At 51.9% G+C, this 23,291-nt stretch overlaps 1 protein-coding gene across 1 annotated transcript; it reads left to right on the forward strand.

Moving 5' to 3' along the window:
* The first annotated feature begins 2,545 nt into the window (after positions 1–2,545).
* On the forward strand, positions 2,546–19,210 carry BLK (BLK proto-oncogene, Src family tyrosine kinase). Its single transcript, XM_054575928.1, has 12 exons — positions 2,546–2,653; positions 4,962–5,013; positions 6,722–6,815; positions 7,881–7,979; positions 9,161–9,264; positions 11,494–11,640; positions 12,037–12,189; positions 12,618–12,797; positions 13,973–14,049; positions 16,802–16,952; positions 18,170–18,301; positions 19,005–19,210. The coding sequence occupies exons 1-12, from the start codon at positions 2,546–2,548 to the stop codon at positions 19,208–19,210; spliced, it is 1,503 nt and encodes a 500-aa protein (XP_054431903.1).
* The last annotated feature ends 4,081 nt before the right edge of the window (positions 19,211–23,291 follow it).

A 23,291-nucleotide genomic window follows, 5' to 3' on the forward strand; every position in this document is an offset into this window, starting at 1 on the left:
TTTTCAAAATTTAAAAGTTATCCAGTCATAGAAATCTTCAGATAATTTTATCCAATTAAACATGTAATTTGTATTAAAAGTACATTTAATTTATATTAGGAACAAGAAAGATGTCACAACCAAGAGATGAAAGAGATTAAAATAATTATAAGACAATACTATGTAGAAGTTTATGGGAACAAATTGGAAAATGTGGAGGAAAGCAAAGATTCCTATAAGTCACACAAGTCATTAGAATGGTGCAAGGAGGGAAAAAAGTGGGAACAGATGAAACTGGGGTATATCTGAACAGAAATATTTCTGTAGAAGAAATTAGAAATGTATTTAATGGCCTACTGTTTAAAAGGGCCTTGGGAACAGATGAATTCCTGGCTAAGTTCTATCTAGCCTTTAAAGAAGAGGCAGTCCCACTGTTGTTAAACTATTCAACACCAAAGAAAAAAGGACAGAGGCCTCCCTGATATATGTTATGAAGCCAGCATCATCTCAATTCTAATTCCTCATAGACAAATCCCACTTGGGGATGTAGATTCTCATTTGAAATAAAATCGTTGCAAAAAGGGCCCATCCATGTATCAAAAAGACTAATGAACAATGACCAGCTTTTATTCCAAAATGCAAGGATGTTTTGATACCAGAAAATTTATCAACATAATTTATTAAATCAACAAATTAAGGAAAAACTATCATAAATGGATACCAAATAGGCACCTGATAAAATTTAGTAGTCATCCCTAATATAAACCCGTGATCCCTTGTTTAAAAGTCTAACACCTGAGAAAGACAAATACTGTATGATTTCACTCTTATGTGGAATCTAATGAACAAACTGAACTAACAAGAAACATGGGGACAGGCTCATAGATGGAGAGCAGGATGACAGCCAGTGGCGGGGAGGGGACAGTTAGGGCTTGGAAGGACTGAGCAAAAAGGAAAAAACTCATGGGGATGGGCCACAGTGTGGTTGTTGCTGGAGGGAAGGGGCTAAAAGGTAAGGTAAAAAAATACAAAAAAAAATTAAAAAGAAAATAAAATTCTGACACCCCAAAATCTCTGAACACTAAAATGTTGACCTGTAATTTTAGCATTATATTTCATCTGCTGTCAAAGCTGATCTGAACTGACATAAAGAAACTCCTTAAATACAGAAAGTATTATTTTTCTTTTTACAGATGTACAATATTACATATTCTATATGCAAAGCACACTCAAAAAATACTTAATGGATTATGTGTTACTGTGGCTCTCTGTCCGGTATTCCAAATTATTATAGTCTTTTCTTTTTTCAAGTTGAGTTTGAGGAGAAATAATATGAGGCATGTACCTTCAGCTCTCTGGAAAAAAAAAAAAAAAAAGCAGTACCGTGTTTCACTGAATCTAAGACGCCATTCCTTGGAAGGTTAGCATTTATTTTACATAGCACTAAAAGAGAAAAAAAATGCTGTTCACTACAATATGAACCATCATCCATTGTAAAACATATTCCAGTTTCAGAGAGATTGAAATACGAAAAAAGTACATCTCAGAATCAAAGAAATACGGTGCAGACATCCACAGGCCATCCGGAATCCACCCCCGACCACACGGCAGGTCAGACGAGAGCAGGGCCTCCAGGTCCTTTCCTCCATGAATGTCTGCCTCCTGAAGAGGGGCCAGGTGTGAGGCGAAGTGTGGTCATCTGGGGTCAACGCGGGCTCCAGAGTTGGCTCTGTGTTTGTTAGTTGTTTGATTGTAAAACAGTTATTTAATGCCTCTGACCACAGTCCTGGGAGAGTAGCAATATCTACTCACACTTATTTTAAAGAGTCAGAAGGATGGTACGAGACAGGGCTTATGACATTCCTGGTCAAGGGTGAGCCCCACCTAAATGGCAGCCCCGGGAACGAAGGTTGTGGTGACAGGGGTCACGAATCTAGGCCCTTCCCCGTGTCTGTCATCCTGTGGTTCTTTACCTAAGAAAAATCTTGACCATATGTCTCTCACCTCTAAAGAAGATTCCCCAATGTTGGAATATACTAGAAAAGCTGCAGTTGGCCTTAGATCCCTGTGCTATCTGTGCCCTAAATTCATAACATCTGATCTGAGTCTCTGAATTGGAAAGAACCTCAGACACATCCTAACACAAGTCAAGAAAGAAAAGGTGACTTTCCTGAACGATACAACCAGTGGCAAAAGGCAACTAAAATCCAGGCCACTAGACACATTGGTCAGATTCTTTCTAGATGCCAAGGCTCCTGTCCCCAGGGCGTTGGGGTTCACTCCAGCAGTTTCTGGCAGTTTCCTCAGGCTAGCCGATCTCTGTGTCCTAAATCCAGTCATTTCTCCTCTCTGGGCCACTTCTTCCTGCTCTGGGGAAATAAAGGGGGGATGCAAGCTTAACCTACCCACCCCCTTCTGACTTCGTGTCTGACTTTGAACTTCACCGTTCTCCACCTCCACCCCAACGTCCTAATTGGCCACTCGGAAGGAGTTTGGGGGAGCTCTTCCTTGCAGAGGCTCTGAAGACCGACTCACATCGCCACTCTGCTGTGTGCTCTCTGACAGGATGGGAGTGGTGAGCAGCAAAAAGCAGATCAAGGAGAAGGGTAAGGGCCAATGGAGCTCCGTGAAGGACAGCACCCAGAGCAGAGAGCCCCCACCTCTGCCACCCCTGGTGAGTGATCGCATTCCCAGCTGGAGAGGGAGGGGGAGGAGGGAGAGTACAGAGCACGCGTGGCTCCCTGGGAGATGCCGCTTCTCTCTAGCCAGCCCCAGCGCCATCAACTCAGGGTTCCCACAAAGAGGCCCCCTCCAGGGTCACCCCAGTTCACATTAGTGTGGCAGTATTGTAGAAAGTTTAGCAGCCAGAATGCCGAAGTGTGAATCTGTTAGCTGTATCTTCAAAGCAGGTTTCTTAACTCCCCTTGCCTCAGTTTTTCCAACTGTAAAGTGGGTAGAATAAAAGAGCCTTTCTGACAGGGATGTAACAATATACCATACAGATGCAAGTATGCAATGCTGTAATGTATTGCCTTTAGCACAGGACTGAGCACGGTTAGCTCCCAAGTCTTAGCCAGTTTTCATTGGGCAAGTGTAGCCTTGAAGAGGAAGAGAAATCAAAGATGTCAGCTTGAGGAAAGGGTGTGGTGGAGAAAATTCTAGAGCATTTAGCAACATCCGCAGCCCCCAATGCTAGCCGGAAGCTCTTGGATCATTGTCCCTTTCCTGGTGTGCCAGAATGCCACGGGCTTACCCCCTGGGATGAGGTGTCCTAAAACGGGAGGGTGCCTGTGCTCACCTCCCCCGCTGGCCTCATGTGTTCATGGGGCCTATCTTGCAGTTCTGGTTTGTTTACAAGGTAGTTAGCATCCTTTGATGCTACTGGTTCCTAAAAGTGCGTTTTTAGATGATTGTTTGCACCCCCCTTGCCTGGCCACCTGCCCCCTTTTGGTGTGGGGCAATTGGAAGTCATGCCTGGACTCCGCTCTCCTGCCCTCTCTTCCCCCACAGGCCCATCCAACAGTCATCACTTCATTCCAACTCCGACCTAACAGGGGTGGTGATTGCTGCTCCCATTCCTTAGCTAAACGAGGCATCTTATCTGTGTCCCAACTGAGTTCAGGGCTTGGCCAATAAAATGTTTGTGGAATAAATGAATGACCAAAGGGCCATAGATTAATTATTGAGTCATTTGATTGAGTAAATCAGACTTCAACTGAGTAATTTCTTCCAAGTTACATGCTAATGAACAGTAGAGCCCAGAATGTTTTTAGCTTTTAACAAGTCACAAAATATGTATTATGGGGAACAATTACAAATACTCATTATCCTACCAGCCAATAACACCTGAGTTAGCGCTGCAGCGCTCCTGCCCGCAGACTTTTTTTCTGTCTGTTATTTATGTCTTTATAGTTTCAGCAGAACCATACCTATACATACCACTTTGTGAAATGCTACTCCAAAATTGTTTAATAAATATGGAATACAATAAAAAAGATTACTTGTTACACATATGTCAGGTTGAAAGAAGGGAAATAAAATGAACCCTTAGTGCAGCCCCTCCTACCTTCAGAAGTAGAAAGTGACCCATCCCCCTGAACATCTCTGCTGTCCCCCGAGTCTGTCCCCCTCACCTGGGGGCCCACTATTCTAAACGTGCTTGTCATTCCTTAGCTTTGCTTTTTATGCATCGTTCCATATGCATATGTTCCTAAACACTATGTAGTTTAATTTTGCATATTGTGAACTTTAAATCAAATGAATCCAACAGCATGTGTTCTGAGACTTGGGTGTTAGATCTACATTTTTCTTTATGAGCTTCATCCACGTGGGCACATGTAGCTATAGCGCACTAACTGCCATGGCTGTCTAGGGTTTCCTTGCCTTAATTTACCTCTTCTTTGGTCATCGGTCATAGGGGTGAGTTCTATGCTTGAATAATTTTTATGTAATTATTATGTATTATTATGTATTTCGGCTGGGAGCAGTCTTGTGCATGTTTCCTGGTACACCTATGCAAAAGTTTCTCAACAGGGTAAATACCTAGGAGTATATTTGTTGAGTTTTAAGAAATACAGTTTTTAAATAATTTTCCTTGAGAACAAATACCCTTCTGCAACTTCACCACTTAATGGCAGAGCCAGGATGTTAAGCCAGGATGTTAAGCCAGGCGAGCAGGCACTTCCCGCCCTCCTCAGCACCACCCCCCCGCCCCCATTCCACTGCTGCGTGTTGTAGAGCTGGGGCATTCCCACACACATGCCCCTCCTCTAATGAGTATGTGGTCTGGGCAAAGATGGCAGGTGTTCCAGGGGCTGCTCAAGATGGCACTGGTTGGTACCTGGGGAACAGAAGTTGCCTGTGTCCCGTACCAACAGAGCAGCTCCCCACGCTCACAGCAGACTCCCCCACCACCACCCAGCAGGCCCCGCCCAGGCTGCAGGGTGCTGAACTAATACCGAGGGCACATATTTCTGCTCCAGGTCCTGTTTAACCACCTGACTCCTGAGCCTCCCGACACACACCCGGATCAAGGTAAGAAGGGGCTGCTTTGGAAGCTGAGGCTCCGCAGGCCGCCTCTCCGGGCCCAGACTTTGTCCAGTTAGAACAGGGATCAGTGGGAGCGGCTCCCTGGAGAGGAGGGGAAGGGCCCTCAGGGGTGGGGAGGAGAAGGCCGGGGAGGCTGAGGGAGGAGCGGCTAGGCCTGGGCCCATCTCTGCCCCAGTTCACCGGCCCCGGGGCCTCTCCAGCAACCGGCACCGATTCTTTCGAGTACCTGGGCCTAGGCGGGTATTCCTTTAAGGACTTTACAAACTGTAAATGAGCACAACAAGACAAGAGTTACAGTGAATACAAACAGCATCATTAAGCCCAGGCTTTCAAAGATCTAGTCCCAACCTCCAAGGGTAAGGACCCATGGTTCTGTGTCCTCCCTCCCAGCCCTTGGTCTTGTTCCCCATGGTCCCAGCCCACTTTCCAAAGCCCCCTGCTGACCTCCTGACCCCCCATGCCACCTTCCCTCACCCCCAGGCTCCACTTGCACTTTGGTGGGCAGGATGCAGAAGCAACAGAGTAACTGCCCTTGGCCTTCCCGGGTCAGGGGCTAAGGCCTCCAGAGGGGCTCACAAGGTGGAGGCCGCATCCTGAATTGGCGGGCAGGCGGGCAGGAGAGCAGAACACCCTCGTCCCCTGCCTCCTGTAGCTCCCCTCCACAGCGCCCGGAAGGCCGGCCTCCCCCTGCCGGGGGCCTCCATTACTAATTCACTCACGAGGGAGGCGCAGACACCCCACCTGGTATCACTTATCCCGTGGGAAATTCCAATTTATTAGCATCAGGGGCCATTCTTCACTTCCTGCCACGGGGTGCATATCTCCAGGAAGGAAGCCCAGGGGAAGGAAATAAACTAAACGCTTTTGGCACAAGAATTTGAATCTCAGAACCAGAGGGGCCTTTGTCACCTGTTCCAACTCCCTCTTCCCACCCGGGGAAGGTGACTAGCCCAAGGTGACACCAAGCATTAGTGACAAAGCTGAGTCTTCCGTTCTCAGGGAAGCCAGGTCTCCCGGTGACCTTTTCCAGGAGGGCCTCGGCTCCCCAGAGCAGTGCAGAAAGCTGTTACAGCCAGCAGTCGTCCCTTGAAAGGCTCCATGCCAAGCTCTGGAGCCCTCTCCTCCTCCGATCTAGGGACCACCAGCAAGCAGGGGCACTGCCCGCCAGAAGCACCATGACGGGGCCTGGACATGGCTATGGGTCTAAGTTACAGGTGCCGTGTTCCATCCAAAACCACTGCCCCCTTTCAAATAGAGACCGGAAGGGGCAGGAGAGGAAGGGGGAGAGAGAAGCAGCTTGTGTGGTAAGTTTCAGGACGTAAGGGCTCAGCCCACTCTGGTTTCCAAACTTGGGTCTGCTGATCTCCCTTAACCTCTGGCTATCAACTCCGTCACACAGTAGCCCCGTCTAGGCCTTAGGGTTTCTATGTGGGGTCTAGAAGGAAAGACCCAGTGGACTCAGAGAGGCAGTATGTCCTTGTTCCCAGCATCAAGGTCAGGAGATCAGTCCGCCAGATAGAAATTTTTTCCTCTGCATCAGTGAGTAAGAAGGCTCACCCTGGCTTCCCCTCTGTCCTTCCCTTTCCCTGACCCTCTTCGTAGCCAGAAGATGGCTCACAACGCAGGCTTAGCTCGTCCCCTACCATCAGCCCAGTGGGCCTGAGCGTGGCCATCTCTTCCTTGTTCCCTCTAGAAGAGCATTTCGTGGTGGCACTGTATGACTACATGGCAGTGAATGACCGTGACCTGCAGGTGCTGAAAGGGGAGAAGCTGCAGATCCTAAAAGAGTAAGTTTCCAGAACGCTGCCTCGTGGTCAGAGGTCTCCCACCCACGCCACACTGACCTCGCCCACCCCACCATGCTCCCTCTGGCTGCCCCACAAGATTTTCTCCATTGCGTAGGCCAAGCCCGGTTACCCAGCATTTTCTTTATTGACCCGACTGTCCACCTTCCACCTGCCACTCCAAAGTCTTCCTGGTGAAGCGGTTTCTTACTCTGCTGTTAAAATCCTACCCTTCTGGTTTGACTTCGGCTGGTGGGCACACAGTGCAAAATCCAGGTCTTATGCCGCGGAAATGTATAATTGAAGCCTATATGATCCTATTAACCAATGTCACCCCAATAAAATTGTTAAAATCCTACTCTTCCTTCAAAGCCCACCTCTAAAGTCACCTCTTCCATGCAGCCCTCCTGACACCCATAGTGCTTCCTTAGCCGCTCCATCACAGCTCTGTGTTGGAGTCAGTTGTGTCTCTTTTTGTCTCCCTTGCCAGATGAGCTCTTGCATGTGATTCAATTTATAAAATCAGCTATAGCTTATTTCCACTGTTCTTTCCCAGAAACTCCTCTAGAATCTGCTCTCAGACACCTGAATTGTCCTCTAGAGTCCAGAGGGCCTGCTTTGTTCTTGAAATTCTACAATGACCTTGAGCTCAAAGCATGAAAACCCTGACCTTTTGACCACCCTTGGGCTTCCCCGGTCCTCCTTTGGTCAGCAGCCCTTCTGTGCTGTCTTTCCTGTCCAGTCCCAATTTGCTCATTACATTCTAAAGATGCCCATTAATCAAGAGGAAGGCTACTCGCTATTAGACAGGGTCCCTAGTGGGTTGGTCAGGCTGTCTGGACGAACTGTCACCTGGGGGCTGTGCCATCCCTTTCTCCCCTCGACCGGGCACATCGGTGAATTAGAAATAACCCAGATACCCCTCGCATCACTGAGCAACTTACTTAAGTTCCCTCTTATCTGCCAGACTGTCTCTCTGTGAATCCCTGGTCATGGAGGGCTGTGAGCTGCCCCAGAGAGACCTGTCTGAGCCAGCATCTTATTTTTGTTTTTCCCTTCGGCCCTTAGATCTGGAGACTGGTGGCTGGCCAAGTCCCTCATCACGGGAAGAGAAGGATACGTGCCCAGCAACTTTGTGGCCCGAGTAGAGACCCTGGAAGTGGAAAAGTAGGTGAACAGAGGGAAGACGCATCAAAACAGAGGCATGTTTGCTTCTACTCTGCAAGCTGCGTGCAGGGTGGCCAGACAGTGGCTAAAGAGTGAGCCCATGCAAACCCAGCATGGAGGGGGCAGGAAAGGAGCAGGGAGCTGGAACTCCTGGGAAAGGCTTGTCTGCTGTTCTGCACAACGTTTCAATTGCTGTGTGATACAAAGGAGTTGCTCCTCTGTGAGCACCACACTCTTCCCAACTGTAAAATGGGAACCATCCCTTTCCTGGCTTACCTGGACAGAAACGTCCCTGATGTCCTGTGGCCACACAAGCTAACAAGGAGGCGCTGTGGTCAGCTCCCACTCCTCCAGTGTCTCCAGCGGGCAGGATTCAGGAGATTGGACATGGGGCAGGCGGGGGTTGGCTCCCAGGATGGTGGCCTCATTCAGAATTGGATTAGAGAGGAGCAGCCTCCTCATAACCCACTTCCAGAAAGCACCAGGATGGAGGACAGTCTACCGCGGGCCTCAGCCATTAATTCAACTCACACACAAGGCATTGATCAAACAGACTCCAGGGCCCGACTCTGCCTGAGGCCTGGGGACACTGTCAAATGAGTTAGGTGTGGTTCCTCGCCGAAGGAACTCAGAGTCGGTCAAACTCAAGAGCAAAGTGCGGAAACCGGATCAGTGGCCTCACCTGGTGTCCCTCCTGTAGCGATGGTAGTAGCCCTTGGGAGTGTTCCTTGTCTGGCACTCCCGGCCCTCTGCCCTTCCCTGGAACAGCATGCAGGACCAAGGGACACTTCCACACTGACCAGTCCAGGTGCCGGGGGCACTTGGTGGTCATGATGCTCTGAGAGTCAGCATCAGAGGCCCAACCCCAAGGAGGGTGTGCTCTGAGAGTAGGTGGTTGGGTGCCTTGTCCCACAGTGAAATTAACAAAGGGCACCCAAATAATGTTCTTGTTTCATTTCAAGAAAACAGTAAGTCCAGAAGTGGGAAGAAAATAGCACGGACACCAAGTGGTATTTGATGGGTCACGCGGGGAGGAGCGTTGGTTCAAGGTTAACTTTAGGACAGGAACTCCCATTATATTTCTTGGGGGCAGAGGGACAGCTTAGGAGGGAGGTTTGGGTAAGAATGTTCCGAGTGACATGGCCACTCTCTGAGGCTTGTCTGCCTTTGTCCTTTTCCAGGTGGTTCTTTAGATCAATTAGCCGGAAAGACGCCGAGAGGCAGCTTCTGGCTCCAATCAATAATGTGGGCTCCTTTCTTATTAGAGAGAGTGAAACCAACAAAGGTAAGCGTGGGCGGCTGCCAGTGCAGGGGGAGGGGAATGCCAGCACCTATGTTGTAGAATATTTTAAACACATACAGAAATAGGGAGACTACTGTAATGGAACCCCTTGTTCCCAGCACCCAGCTTCAACAATGATCAACTCAGCCAATCTTGTTTCATGTGTATCCCCACCTATACCTATTATTTTGAAGCAGATCCCAGATATCATGTCATTTCACCCTGGAAATGATGTTTTCTTAATCACTGTCTATGGCTAAGGTGCCCTCTGGAGGGAATGGAGCTCCCAACCCACTGTGGAGGAGGAAGGGGTTCTCTAAGGGTGGGATCCCTCCTCCTGTCCTCGCCCACCTTGGGAAGCTAGGTCAAGACCAGAAGGAGCTGGGGCTGCAGGACGGCCCAAGCATCATCACCCCCGACACCGCACACCTACGCACACATATATGCACATGCTCCTCAGAAGCCCCAAGCAAGACCCCTCTGTCTATATCTGGAAGCTACAGCCAGTGGCTGCCGGACAGGGGAGGGATTGAGACGCAGGGGGAGTGAGTTCTAGCTCCCTGTAGCCTCCAGGTTGACTCTTAGCTTCTCAAGCCTCAGTTTGTTGATACTCATGTGAGGATCCGCTAGTTTACCAATCCAAAAGCAGGCGGTCTTTCCAGGGTTAAGAAATCTCAGTCTCGGGGAACTCAGCCCCTGTGCTCTGCACAGTCCGGAGACAGGGCGAGGGCTCCAGATTTTGAAGTAGGCAGTTCAAATTTTGTGAACCTGAAGCTGATAGAATTTGGAGGTCCCCTTTAAGAAAAATATCAAGTTGTTAAAAAAAAAAAAAAGACATTAGCTCTTGAATGAGCCCGAGCAAGTGAGGGGCCCTAAATGATGAGCTTGGGCAGTCGCTCTGCTGGAACAGAGCAGGTCTCCTTGCCTTACTGAGAGCTCCTGCATGCAGGGTGCAGCTGAGGAAATGGGGAGAAAAACCCTTTTCCTCACTCCGGTGGTGCAAGGACGAATGAACTCACCAGAGCCACTCTTCAGTTCCTTCAATACTGGGGCAAAGTGGCACCTACGCGACGCGAGGTGGGGGAGGCAGTTTGCAGCATGCAGCTGGGGCTGGGCTTGCAGGCGACGTGTGAACTGTGGCCCCCTGCACGGCTCCCCGGGGGCAGCACCGCCTCTTGGCACCCTTTTTTAAGTCGGTAATGAGAGAGGCGCAAAGGTTAGCGGGGGGCGGGGGGCGGGGGGGAAGGGAGAAGGGATTTGAGACAGAGATGGTCTGAGCGGAAAGGAAAGATGCCTTAAAACAAACAGAACAAATGAAAATCCAGTGTCCACACCCAGAAAAAGAGGTATCCGACCCTGACACCTGGCGGGGGGAAGGTGGTATTGCTCACTGTAGGTGCTCCCTTTGGCTGGACCCTTGGGCTCCCAAGCCTGCCCCTTAACTAGCAGAGTGACCTGGGGCAAATGACACCCCCTTTGGGGGCCTCAGCTTTCTCACCTCCCAAATAAGAGTGGGGACATGGTACCCCCTCTCATTTGGGGTACCATGGGACAGGGAGCTGGACAGAGGCATTTTATGAAAACATCAAGTTTATGGGAAGAAGTTTCTCCACTGGGAACTCACGCCTCCCTAAGTTGCTCCTAAGCCCTGCCATCTGCTAGCCCTTACCTGCAGGCAAACATCAACATAAGTGGCAAAGCACACAGACACGTGTGTGAACGGGGACAGAGTCCCTGGGAAATAGCTGGTTACGGTCTCCTCCCTGGACAGGGGTGCTTGATGTTGAGATTTGGTGTTGCACGGGGTCGTACTCAGCCCTTTCGGCCAGAATGAACGTATGAATCAATCACTCAAACTTTCGGTCCCCCCAACAGCTCTACATTTCTCAATATTCCATGGCAAAAGGTCCCCGAGTGACCGGGGACCTGGCAGAGGGACGTCGTGATTCCTAAAAGACTGTCCTGCCTGCTCCAGAGCTCTGTGGTTCCCTGGAGGAGTTTTGGGAGACTCTGGGAAGAACATCAAGAACAGAGTCAGACGGGGCAGAGAGGGAAAGCTTCCAGGGGGCTTGGGGTTGAGCTGAAGGAAAAGATAGCTCATGGCAGTGGTCAAAGGGGAGAGCAGAATCCAGGGAGCTTCTCCCCGAGGCATTGAAAGGAAACCCCGATTCCAGCCTGCTTCTCCCTCCCTGCGCCTTACTTCTCGTGCATGTGTCTTTATTCACCCTCTAGGTGCCTTCTCCCTGTCTGTGAAGGACTCGACCACCCAGGGGGAGGTGATCAAACACTATAAGATCCGCTCCCTGGATGAAGGAGGCTATTACATCTCCCCCCGAATCACCTTCCCCACTCTGCAGGCTTTGGTGCAACACTACTCAAGTAAGAGGGGCCTTTGATGGGGCTGGGGGCTTGCGCCCGAGCCGCCCTTGTGTCTGTCTCTAGAGCTCAAAGTTGAGAATCATTGGTGCTGCCTTGGAATTGACAACTGTCAACGTAGTGATTCAAAATCTGGGAACCTAATCTCTCCTCCTGGATCAGCATTTGAGCACCTGGAGAGTAACAAGTATTTTCAGTCTTAAAGAGAGCAGATCAATGAGAACATGCCTTACTTTATGCAAAACAAGTGAAAAGAGCTGAGTGTGTATGTGTGTACCTGTACGTACACGCACTTGGGGGTGCGTGGGGCTAGCAAGAAGGGGTGAGGGGCACAGCTGGGAAAGCTGCCAGTCTGGCTGCTCTGCTAACCTCAGCCCCATCTCCTCTTCCCTAATGCAGAGAAAGGAGATGGCTTGTGCCGCAAGCTAACCCAACCCTGTGTGAGCCTGGCTCCTCAGAACCCCTGGGCCCAGGATGAATGGGAAATCCCCCGGCAGTCTCTCAGGCTGGTCAGGAAACTTGGGTCTGGACAGTTTGGCGAAGTCTGGATGGGTGAGTACGCGCCATGCTGGGAGACTCCCTCTCCCTGCCCTGCACCCTGAAGCACAGAAGGCTCAGGGTTTGCACAGTGCATCCTGCTTCCCCAGAAAGGCTTGTGAGGAGGAAGGGACATAGGCTATGATACCCATTCCACAGATGAGGTGATGGAGGCATAGAACATTGTTCCTCAACTTCCTGAGGGAGGCTGAGACAGGCTGGCAGCTGGCAAGATAAGCTGGCGCACCCATCACCCGCAGGAGCTGCACGTTCCAGCCCAGGGCCTCCTCCTAAGCGGGTAGCTCCAGCCTCAGTCATGCACACCTAGCGTAGGGATGGCTCCTGGAAGCTTATGTAGATTATGGTTAAGGGATCACCTCCCACAGCCTCTGCTGAATGGCTTCTGCATTCTCTCCCCCACCCCACCTCCTGTCCTGCCTCAGGTTATTACAAAAATAACATGAAGGTGGCCATCAAGACCTTGAAGGAGGGAACCATGTCTCCGGAGGCCTTCCTGGGCGAGGCCAACCTGATGAAAACTCTCCAGCATGAAAGGCTGGTTCGTCTCTATGCCGTAGTCACCAAGGAGCCCATCTACATCGTGACCGAGTACATGGCCAGAGGTGGTGCCCTATGGAGGCCTTTGTCTCTCAGACAGAGGCGGGTGGCACAGGGGGACGGGACAGGCTTAGGGGCCAAGACGACAGAGGCCCATCTGCTGCCGTGGGTTTGCCTGGCCAGGGGACCTGTGCAGGGGATCGCTGTGCCATGGGCTGGATGGGGTAGCCAACGTCCTGCGCATCTAGGTGTCCCACATGCGTGGGGTGGGAAGGGAGGAAGGGGAGAAGCAAGACAGGTCAGTCGTTCTGTAGAGCTGTGTCCTTAGTTCGGGAACACTTGGAGGATGTCTTCTGTGCCCAGCACTGTTTTGACACCTGCTGGGGAGGACAGAGCATGGCAAGTTGGAAGAGCAGGAGGCTGGGCATCCAGACATGGTTCGAGTCCTAGGCCTACCACTTCCCAGCCACAAGACCTTTTACAACCATATGAACATTTTTAGCACACGGTGAAAAGAGAGGTTAGATGAGATGGCCTCTGAGGTCCACAGTGTGGCCAAGCCCTCACGGGGCAGTGAGCCTGGGGTCCGGCCTCAGTCTTTGACCTCTTTCTTACCCTTCCCGTGGGGCTGACCACATGCTGCTTCCTGCAGGAGTCTAAGGTGCCATGCTAATATAGCTCCATAAATGTCACCATGAAGGGGGACCCCATTGAGCTGCTCAGCTCAAGCACAGCTTTTAACCACACCTCAAGCACATGTCCCTCTCAGCTTTTAGATGCCACAGAGGACCTGCATTTGTTCCCTGCAGCAAATCCCAGGGGACAGTTCTCTCCATTCTGGTGCTCAGAGCCACAATCTCTACCAATAAAGGGTAAAGGAGTCAAGAACATTATGCCAGGAAAGAGCCCTAAAGTTAGAATCAGGGAGTAGATTCTGCTCCAAGCTACCTGGTTTGTGACCCCGAACCTGGCTGCAACCTAACTTCCTGTGAGTGGCTGGGAGCATATCAGCTGCCTCCTGGGTGCTGTGAAGGTCAAGGCTGGAATTCTGTGAGGCAGAAGGCACCCTGCTGCTGTGGGTGGATTTCTTCTCTGTGGGCAAGGGATCTAGCAGAGCACCACCTACTTCTGGCCCCAGGTGAGGAGCAGCCACACCTGGAGGGGGCTGGCATCGCCAGGGAGGGAGCCTGACCAGGGAGGGGCATCTGCAAAAGTGCAGCTGCAACTTCTCCTTCCTTAGGATGCTTGCTGGATTTCTTGAAGACAGATGAAGGTAGCAGACTGTCCCTCCCAAGACTGATCGACATGTCGGCCCAGGTTTGTGAGCCACCAAGGGCAGCAGGGCCCGGGGACCATTGCCCTCACAGAGGCTGGGGCCCCCAGGCCTCTCCTCCCTGCCCTGTGGCTTAACAGAATCAGCTATTTGGAGGCTGTATCTATCTGATTTAGGCTGGGCTGTGAAAGACAGGAAACCCACAGTAATAATGGCTTAAATGTATAAACATCCACAGGCGGGGAGTCTCGGGTGGTAGATAGGTCTGCCCCTCAAAGTCACAGGGACCCAGGCTTTTTCCACCTGCTGGGTGTCTTAGCACATCATGTGGTTGCCCAGGGCGGATGCTCATGCTACACCATCTTTTCCTTTTCTCAGTCAGCAGGAAGAAATAAAGGGGGCAGAAAGTCCACCTTCCTCCCTAGAGACATGTCCCTGAAGCCACCCACTACACTTGCTCTTATATCCTCCTGACCAGAGTCCCCTGGCCATACCTAGCTGCAAGGGAGCTTGGGAAATGTAGTCCTTATTTGGGGCAGCCATGATGAGATGAGGTGGGTTCTATCAATAAGGAAGAGAGAATGGAGGGTGGCGTGGAAAACCCAGAGAGTTTGCATGAATTCCATTTAACGTGGTAGGCAAGTGCTTTTGTGGTGACCTCATTTCTTCCTCAGATGGTGCCCACCAATGCCTTCTGTAGGAGGTAGGAAGTTGGAGAGGTGGATTCTGTTCTCCCCAGAGATTTTAGCTGAGGGCCCTAGCTGACAGGAAACCCATCTGGTGGCCCCGAGCATGTGTCTGTTAAAACTGGAGCTCCCAGCAGAAAATCTGTGGTCAACCTGCGAGACGTAAACACAAGCACACATCCGGCTACAGAAAGGAGCCCTCCCCTCACCCCACAGCACCCTCCCCCGCCTCCACCTCACTGGTCTTATCTGCTGGGAGCATCAGTGCAGGAACTCAGATGGCCACACCCCTTTTCCACCGACAGCTGAGGAGGTTGGTGGGGTGGCCTCGGAAAATTAGAGCTGGTAGCCAGTTTCAAACCACGTAAGTGATAAACCCGTGAATTCCTTTCTTTTCCTCCTCTCACTCTCTCCAGTCTTGTATTCAATCCAGAGGTAAAACTTGGGTTACCCAGGGGCAAAGGATGTCAAAAGCCACCTCAGTTTATACGGGGTGTGTGGTCAAGATGCTAAGGGTTAAGAAACCAAAAATCAGAACCTCCCAGGTGATGAGTTTCTAAACCATGCTCTGAACGTGCTGCGCCTCACCGCGTGTGCGCACACTCACTCCTGCACACTCGGCGCCCGACCCAGTGCTCCTTTTCCTGCTCTGCAGGATGACATGCGAGGCTCACATCTGGCCAGAACCCAAGGTGCCTACTTTGCAGGCACGTGGCAGCTCCATAATGTCCTGTGAGCTTTTACCTCTCTTCCCAGAATGCCTTTGACTTTCTTCTCATCTGGAAGAATCCTAATTAATGTTCATGACCCAAGTCAAGTTTTCTAGAAAAGTGCTAGAAAGCACTTAACTCATATGTTCCCATTAGCATTGTACATGGTAGATTCTTCTCTTTGAAAGCAGGTCTGGGTTCTACTCAACTTTTTTTTTTTTTTTTTGGTATATCTAGTAGTGCTCAATCCATATTTTTAAATGGGATGAGTACTGCTAAATCCTGTTCAGAATAAGATATTTGGTGCTTAGCTTTCTGGTCCCCACAGCACCATACCAGTAAATGCGTGTTGATGGAATGAATTCGTAAAAGAACGAATGAATGAATGAATGAATTCCTGGATAAACTAATACAAATGAAAACAGGTGCGAGATGGGACCAATCCCAGTGCTGGCTTCTTGCCACCACAGGTCTGAGACAACAAACTGGCTTTCTAGTCTCTGCCTCAGGTTCTTTGACTGTCAATGGGAGTGCAGAGAATAAAGCCTGAGTGAGTTTCCTTGGCTAAAGGGCACAAGAGCAGCACAAACAGCTGTTCCAGGCCCATGGGGGACAGACAGAGAGTCTTCTCCGCTTTTCCTGTGCCTCTTCTGTGGGGATCTGCCCCTGCTCCCTGAGGGCCCACCATGGAGCAGTGCTGGGTTGGGTTGTTGGCCACGTGCCTCATTTAATGCTCACCTCTACTCCATGCTCTGGAGGCCCCTTTCCTCCTGTTCCAATCAGTTCAGTCACGATCCAGGGAGCTTAAGCAACATGCCAGTGTCAACGATTCCAAACTGAGCACCCTGCTCCAAAAACAGTGCTTCCAACTGACCAAGGAGACAAAATCCCTTCCTTCCCCTCATCTTCCCCTCTCCTTCCTGCTCCCTCCTTTTCTCCTCCTTCCCTCTCAAGAGACCTCCCTTTTCTCCTGCCTTCATTCTGTTGTCTTTCTCCCCGGCAGACACTTGGAAGGAGAGGAGAGGTGGGTAAGGGGTACAGCTCTGATGCCTCTGCCTTTCTGGGCTTTTAGGGGACCGGGGTGTGTAGCTTATTCAGCTGAGGAGCATTTGAAGCCATCTTTCTACTCCATTCAGAATCTGCTCCTTCTCTAGTAGCAAACTCCCCCACCATGCATCTACTCCCCCCGCCCCCCCCCCCCCCACACACACGCCTGCACAAGCGTTCCTTCCCCTCCTGGGCCGCAAGAGGATGAAGGCTGCTTCTACAGACCGGGTGGTGGTGAGGGTGGGCCGGGTCCTTCCTCTCCTTCAAAGGGGCTGTGTAGGGGACCCTGGATGGGCTCAGTCCTCACATGGAGGTCCCCACACTGTGCTTCCCTGTGTGGCCTGTTCCCTCAGGTTGCCGAAGGAATGGCATATATCGAAAAAATGAATTCAATCCACCGAGACCTCAGGGCGGCCAACATCCTGGTGTCTGAGACGTTGGGCTGCAAAATCGGTGACTTTGGCTTGGCCCGGATCATCGACAATGAATACACTGCCCAAGAGGGTGAGCAGAGACTCCCAACCACAGGGAGACCTTGGGCCTTACCTTCCCCAACTCCCAACCCCCCTTGGACTTGTCCTTGTCACTACATGACAGAACCCTGTGTGAACACTCAGAGAGCTGTGGTGTTTCCACGGTTCTGGCCCACACACCCCCACCCCCGCCACCCTGGGCAGGTCAGCAGTTCCCTAACTGTGCTCCTCAGGGCGCTAGTGCCTCCTGAAGAATGGTTGGGCGATGAAGTAGGTTTGGAAATACTGCAAAGTCCACCTAGCACCCCCTTGGTGGCCTCTAAAGCACACCAGCATGTTGAAGGCCTTGAGAAGTCCTACAGCAAAGAAACTGAACATTTGCTTCATCTAGTGTCCCCCAAACTAATTTGAGCCCAAAATACTGTCCCACTTATCATCTATAAACTTTCTAAGAACCAGGGTTTCAAGGGACACACTTTAGCAAACACTGCTCTGAAGCTTAAGCAGCAAAATCTTATACCTGAATCAGGTTTCCACAGAGCCCTCGGGGTTATTCTGTTAGTATAACTGAAGTAAAACTCCTCTTTACAAGAGGAATTGAAGTGGTCACATACATTTATCAAGCAAGCTCACAAGCCATCTCAGCTGAGCATGTTAATCAGTGGATGCAGAGAAGGATCGATATGGCTGATTTCCTGAGGGAACTGCAGGCTGGCGGGGAGGCTGGGAAAGCCAGGCGCGGTGGGGAGTGACTCAGGTGCCGAGCGATGCCCTCGGCTCTGAATGCTGACTGGACGGCAGCCTCCTGCAGGGCTTCATGGGGCAGCGGGGTTTGAATTCCCTCCTCACTGCGACCCTCACAAATACATAAGCCAAGTGTCATCATTTCCATTTGGCAAGAAAGGATTAACCGAGGCAGGGACAAGTTCAAGCGACTTGCCCAAGCCGTGAGTTCCTGTTATTAGCAAGGCCAGGTCAGATGGAAGGGGCCACCTCTGTCCAGATGGACGCATGCGGTGGTTGCCCAGGGCAGCCCACAAACAGGGCGACGGGGGTGATACCTGTACCCATCTGTAGTCATGTGTTCTAGTGGCTGTCAGTGACTTCCTGGATGAATCTGTCCCGCAGGGCAGGCCAGGCCCTGAGAAGGGCTGTGGGGTGAGGGGACCCCGAAGAGGGGGAGTGGGAGTGGGTATGTGGGGTCAGTCCGTCAGGGCCTCACAGAGCTGCTCATGGCTTTTCCCGCAGGGGCCAAGTTCCCCATCAAGTGGACTGCCCCAGAGGCCATCCATTTCGGGGTGTTCACCATCAAAGCAGACGTGTGGTCATTTGGCATCCTCCTGATGGAAATCATCACGTATGGGCGGGTACCCTACCCAGGTAGGCAGCTTTGTCCTGCAGCGACTCGCGGTTCCCGGCTGCCCGGGGATGGCTGTGATGGCAGATACCCCCCTCCTTGTGCCCGGGACTGCCCAAATATGCGTCAGAATGGCGTCTCTATGGTGGGGACAGAAACCCAGGGGCACCAGTCTGAGGGCAGGGGTTCTGCCCTCTTCCTCAACGCTGTTCTTGTCAACAGGGCCGTGTCCCTTCCTCCAGTAGGGGTCAGTCGGCTCCCAGGCCTGGGGTTAAGTGAAGGTCAGGGTCCGGAGTCGTTTACTCCCAATTGGTTTGTTCTCCATCTCAGTTCCTTGGCCTTACACTTTGGGTGTACCCCCCAAAGGCCCACCCTGATTGTGAACCCCCCCAGCCCCATGTAAGAAGGGCTCCGGCAGCCGAGCAGTTTTTCCTAGCAAGCGGGCGGTGCGTTTCCGCGGAGCCCCTGCCCAGGGAGCGATGGGTTTCAGCTGTGTGCCGGGCAATCACAGCTAAGACGGATGGGGTCCCATCCATGAAGGAACTGCTCGTACCAAGGAGAAAATCTACAGCCTCGCTCCCTGAGGTTCTCCAGGCAATGAAAAGTAAATAAAGGGAATGTAAAGGTGGCACCAGGCGGGTCGCCGGGTTACCTGCGAGGGAGGAGACAGTGGTCTGTGCCTCACCGGCGCCCTGCAGCCGGTCAGCGCGTTCCCTCTGCCTCCAGGGATGAGCAACCCCGAGGTCATCCGCAACTTGGAGCGGGGCTACCGCATGCCGCGCCCGGACTCGTGCCCGCCGGAGCTGTACCACGGCGTTATCGCTGAGTGCTGGCGGAGCCGGCCCGAAGAGCGGCCCACCTTCGAGTTCCTGCAGTCGGTGCTCGAGGACTTCAACACTGCCACAGAGGGGCAGTACGAGCTGCAGCCCTAGACCGGCTGTGGGATGCGCCAGCGCCGCGGAGCTCCCGGATCTCAGCATCACAGCTCCCGGATGGGGTGCACCTGGGGTCCGACCCGCAGAACAGGCGAGCCTGCTCACCTCGCAGCCCTTATTCCAGCCCCAAACAGACTGGAGAGGCTGGGAGGGACTGGTACGCCCTTCATTTAGAAAAGGAAACTGGAGGCAGCTGGCGGGTGGTCCAGGGCGTGGACTCAGCGGGATCCAATCGCAGTCCCACCCTTCTGGGACTGTGGATCCTTGGGCAAGTTACAGGGCCTCTAGGTGCCTCCACTTCCTCCTTTGTACAACAGGAAGAGCAGGTATAGTACCTACCACATAGATTCCTAGTAAGGGTTACTGTAGTTACCCCGGAAAGATGTTCAGAGCAGTGTCCAGCACACGCCAGGCACACAAGGTCTTAAGTGTTTGTCATATAAGGCTCCCCTGTGTGGGCGCAGGTGACCGGGAATGCCTTGCCCCAGCCTGCGCGCACCGCCTCCCACCTGAGGCTCCCTTTAGCCCACCCCAGTAACTCCTTCCAGAAGTCGGCTCCGAAAAGCGTCCACCCGCTTCGGCTCTGAGAGGGGATCCCTGACGTAGACTGAGCTCCAGTGCTTTGGGACTTTTCTGTAATAAAGTCACGAGCTCTGACCTTTTCCTTGTTGTTACTGGTGACAAGCCTGGTCATTGCACCCATGACGTTCATGGACGCATGAGTGGCTCCGCTAGGGACTCGAGAATGACAGTGGATTTCCGTGGAGACCAAGTCCCCAGCCCCAGGACAACTGCGCGGACCAGGACAACTGTCAGCGCCTTTGAGCAGGGCCGGCAGGTGGCGCCCTGACCTCAGAAATCTATGGCCTCCCGAAATGAGTCCCGGGATCCTCGGTTCAGCAGAGCGCTAGAACCCAGAGTAGGAGCCGCGCTTCTTGGAGATGTGCACACAGGCAATGAACAAGCGCCCTGTGCTCGAGTCCCAGACACACCAGATGCATGAACAGTGAGCAGATGACGATGGGATGCTAACACCGAGCAACATTCGACGCTCCGTACTGCTCACGGAAGCTTCCCGTTCGTCATCTTTTTTTGTTTTGCTTATACTAATGATTTTTCTTTTTAGCAGTTACAGAAAAATAAGCAGAAAGTACAGGGAAACCCATTTATCCCTCACCCCTGACTTTCCATTTCCATTACTAACAGCTTGCAAAAATATGGTACATTTGTTACAAATGATTAGCCAATTTTAACAGATTATTATTAACTAACTTCATAGCTTCCATTAGGACTCACTCTGTATGTTACATGCATTCTCCCCTGGGTTTGGACAAATGTGTAATGACATGTCTTCACCATCACGCTATCACACAGGATAGTCTCAGTGCTCTCCAAATCCCTTGTGCTCAACCTATTCATCCCTCCCTTACCCCCTCTGACCCTCTGGTCACCAACTTGCCACGTAGGGACTCCTCTGATCCCGTGACAATCCAGGGAGGTATGATTATTGCCATCCCATGTAGAGAGAGAGAAACTGAGACACAAAGAGCTTCCCTGGCGTTCCCAAGATCATGCCGCACATCATGGGGATGTGGACCCAGCAGAGCTGTGGGCCTGTGGCAGCAGAGTAGGAGGGGGTGCTGGGCTGGGTAGGCCTCACTAGAGGGGTCACCTGTGCAAGTGAACAGAGGACTGAGCAAAGAACATGTGTCTGTAGGGTACTTGCTAGTTTTAGACTACTTCCCATAGTCGGATTCTCAGAGAACCCTGAGAAAGAGGGAGGGAGGGAGGCATCACCGTTATTATTACACCTCTGATCTTTTCCATAAATGAGGAAATTGGCAGAGGCCCCACACCACCAGTCTTGCTCAGAGGCTGTCAGCCAGCCAGTACTGGACCATGGATTTGAACCTGTCCTCTGCCTTCAGCCACTGCCGTAAGTGCTGTGTAGAGAGCACAGCATTCTCAGAATAGACAGGTCCCTGAGCAGTTCCCAAGTGAATATTGGGGGTGGGGTGGGGTGGGGGGGGTGGTCCGAATGGGGCTGGGGCAGATGTCCCCCAGGGAGCTCAGGATGCTGGAGGTAGAGGGCCCCCAGGGACTCCGGAGAATTTGCCTTGGACCTCCCCCTGGAACCGAGGGCTCTTTTGGGGAGGTGGCTGTTAAGTCTCTCAGGAAAAAAAAAATTTCACTCAGCCTCCCCCAACTCCCAGGGACTGAGCACACACATTCTGTCTCCCTAGAATCTCTAAGAATGGGCGCTGCCTGGCCCAGAACCTGGGGCGAGGGAGCGCAACTAGTGGAAGCTAAGCTGGAATGCAGGACATCAGAGAGCCAGCTGAACCTGCAGCGGGTGGGTGCATCAGACAGACACAAATCTGAGTAGGGGTGCTTATGGATGGGAAGGGCCCCGAGAGGACCTATGGGTGCCTTCAGAGGTAGGGCTTGGAAGGGACCATACCCATATGATGTGGAATGAGCCCCTCCTGCCAGCTTCGCAGCCCAGACCTCAGGCCTGAGCGCCACCTCCCTGCCTCCCAAGGCCTCCCTGAAGTGGGCCCTGCTGTCCAAGAGCTAGAAGGCCTGGGGCTTGCTTGCCACCTCTCTGGACCCCACCATCTTCCCGTGAAGGTGAAGGGAGTCACCCAGTGTTTGGCCAATCTCACTGTTCGTGAAAATCACCTCAGCTGTTTTAAAACACATGCAACCGGACTTCCCTACCTGAGATGCCAATCCCCGCAGGTCCAAGACGGGAGCTGGAAGCTCCATCATTCCTAAGCACCTTGCGTGATTTCAGACCCTTGGTTCTCAGTCCCCGATGCATGTACAGTCACTGTGGGGTGGAAATGGAGCAGGGGGAGGACAGTGTCAGGGGTAGGGGCGCATTAAAAATACCGGGGCCAAGATTCGAGGTGGGGCCTGGCCATCAGCACATTTTAAATGTCCTCAGCCGGCTCATGTTCGTCCAGGATTGGGAACCACTGGGCTAGTTCTGTGGGGTTTGGATGAGCCCTTCCCAGCGGGGCTGGCTGCAAGCAGCCAGGGGCCAGTCTGACTCTTTGGTCCTGGGACTGCAAGACCGGCTCATGCCTATGGCTCTTTCCAGCTCTGATATACAGGTGACAGCCTGCAGAAACTAGAAAAGAAATCTGGCGCATTCTCAATGACACGTTGTCAGGCAAGGCAGGCACATCTTCTCCACCTCCCGCTTCCCAGGGGGGTTTCCAGGGGAAGGTGACGCTGGAGCTTGAAGGACCAGTGAGGCTTTTCCCCGCCAGGAGACGCCCTTGCCTCAGTGGTGGTCAGAACTGCGACCATGTCCTGGTGGTTTTTGTTAGGTGCATAAGTGACATTATAAAGGACAAGAAGCCTTTCAATTCCCAGCCAGAGAATAAAGTGTGAGAAGGTGTGGAGAGAGAGAGAGAGAGAGCAAGACAAAGAGAGACAGGGACCGAAAGACAGAGACGGAGGCAGAGAGACAGAGAGGGACAGAGAGATAAGGACAGAGAAAGAGATGGAGAGAAAAAAACAGAAAGAAACAGAGACAGAACATGAATGGGCTGGCGGGGCGGGGGTGGTGGGGGAGGAGCAACATTTCCTCCTCTGAGAACGTGTCTGAGGAATGGGAGGGGAGGCTAGTCATGCTGTGGAGGCTGTATTCTCCCAACCGTGATTTGCACAGGGAGCGTGTTGGGAAGGGGCCTAGGCCTGAGGCACCTGGAGCATATGATTGCTGCCCCTCACGCAGGGCTCTCCTGAGGAGTGGGCCCCAGGCTTGGACCCCAGATGCCTTCTTCCCTGTGATGGAGTTTGTGCTATCTTCCCGAGCCAGCATACCCACACTTGCATTTATTGTAAAATGATAAACAGCAAGATCTTCAGGGTCGGAGAGACCTGAAGCCCCTTTCCAGGATGTATGACTGTGGGCCCTCTGCTTGACTTCCCTGGGCCTCAGTTTCTTCATCCATAAAATGGGCATACTAATAATACACACATTATAAGCTTATTTTGATGTTTAGATGAAATAATACATGTGAGACATTTATCACAGTGCCTGTCTTCAGGGAAATAGGAGTGT

This window comes from Pteronotus mesoamericanus, unplaced genomic scaffold (assembly GCF_021234165.1).
Source record: "Pteronotus mesoamericanus isolate MK-2021 breed Mesoamerican mustached bat unplaced genomic scaffold, CSHL_Meso_final contig_32, whole genome shotgun sequence".
Lineage (NCBI taxonomy): Eukaryota > Metazoa > Chordata > Mammalia > Chiroptera > Mormoopidae > Pteronotus > Pteronotus mesoamericanus.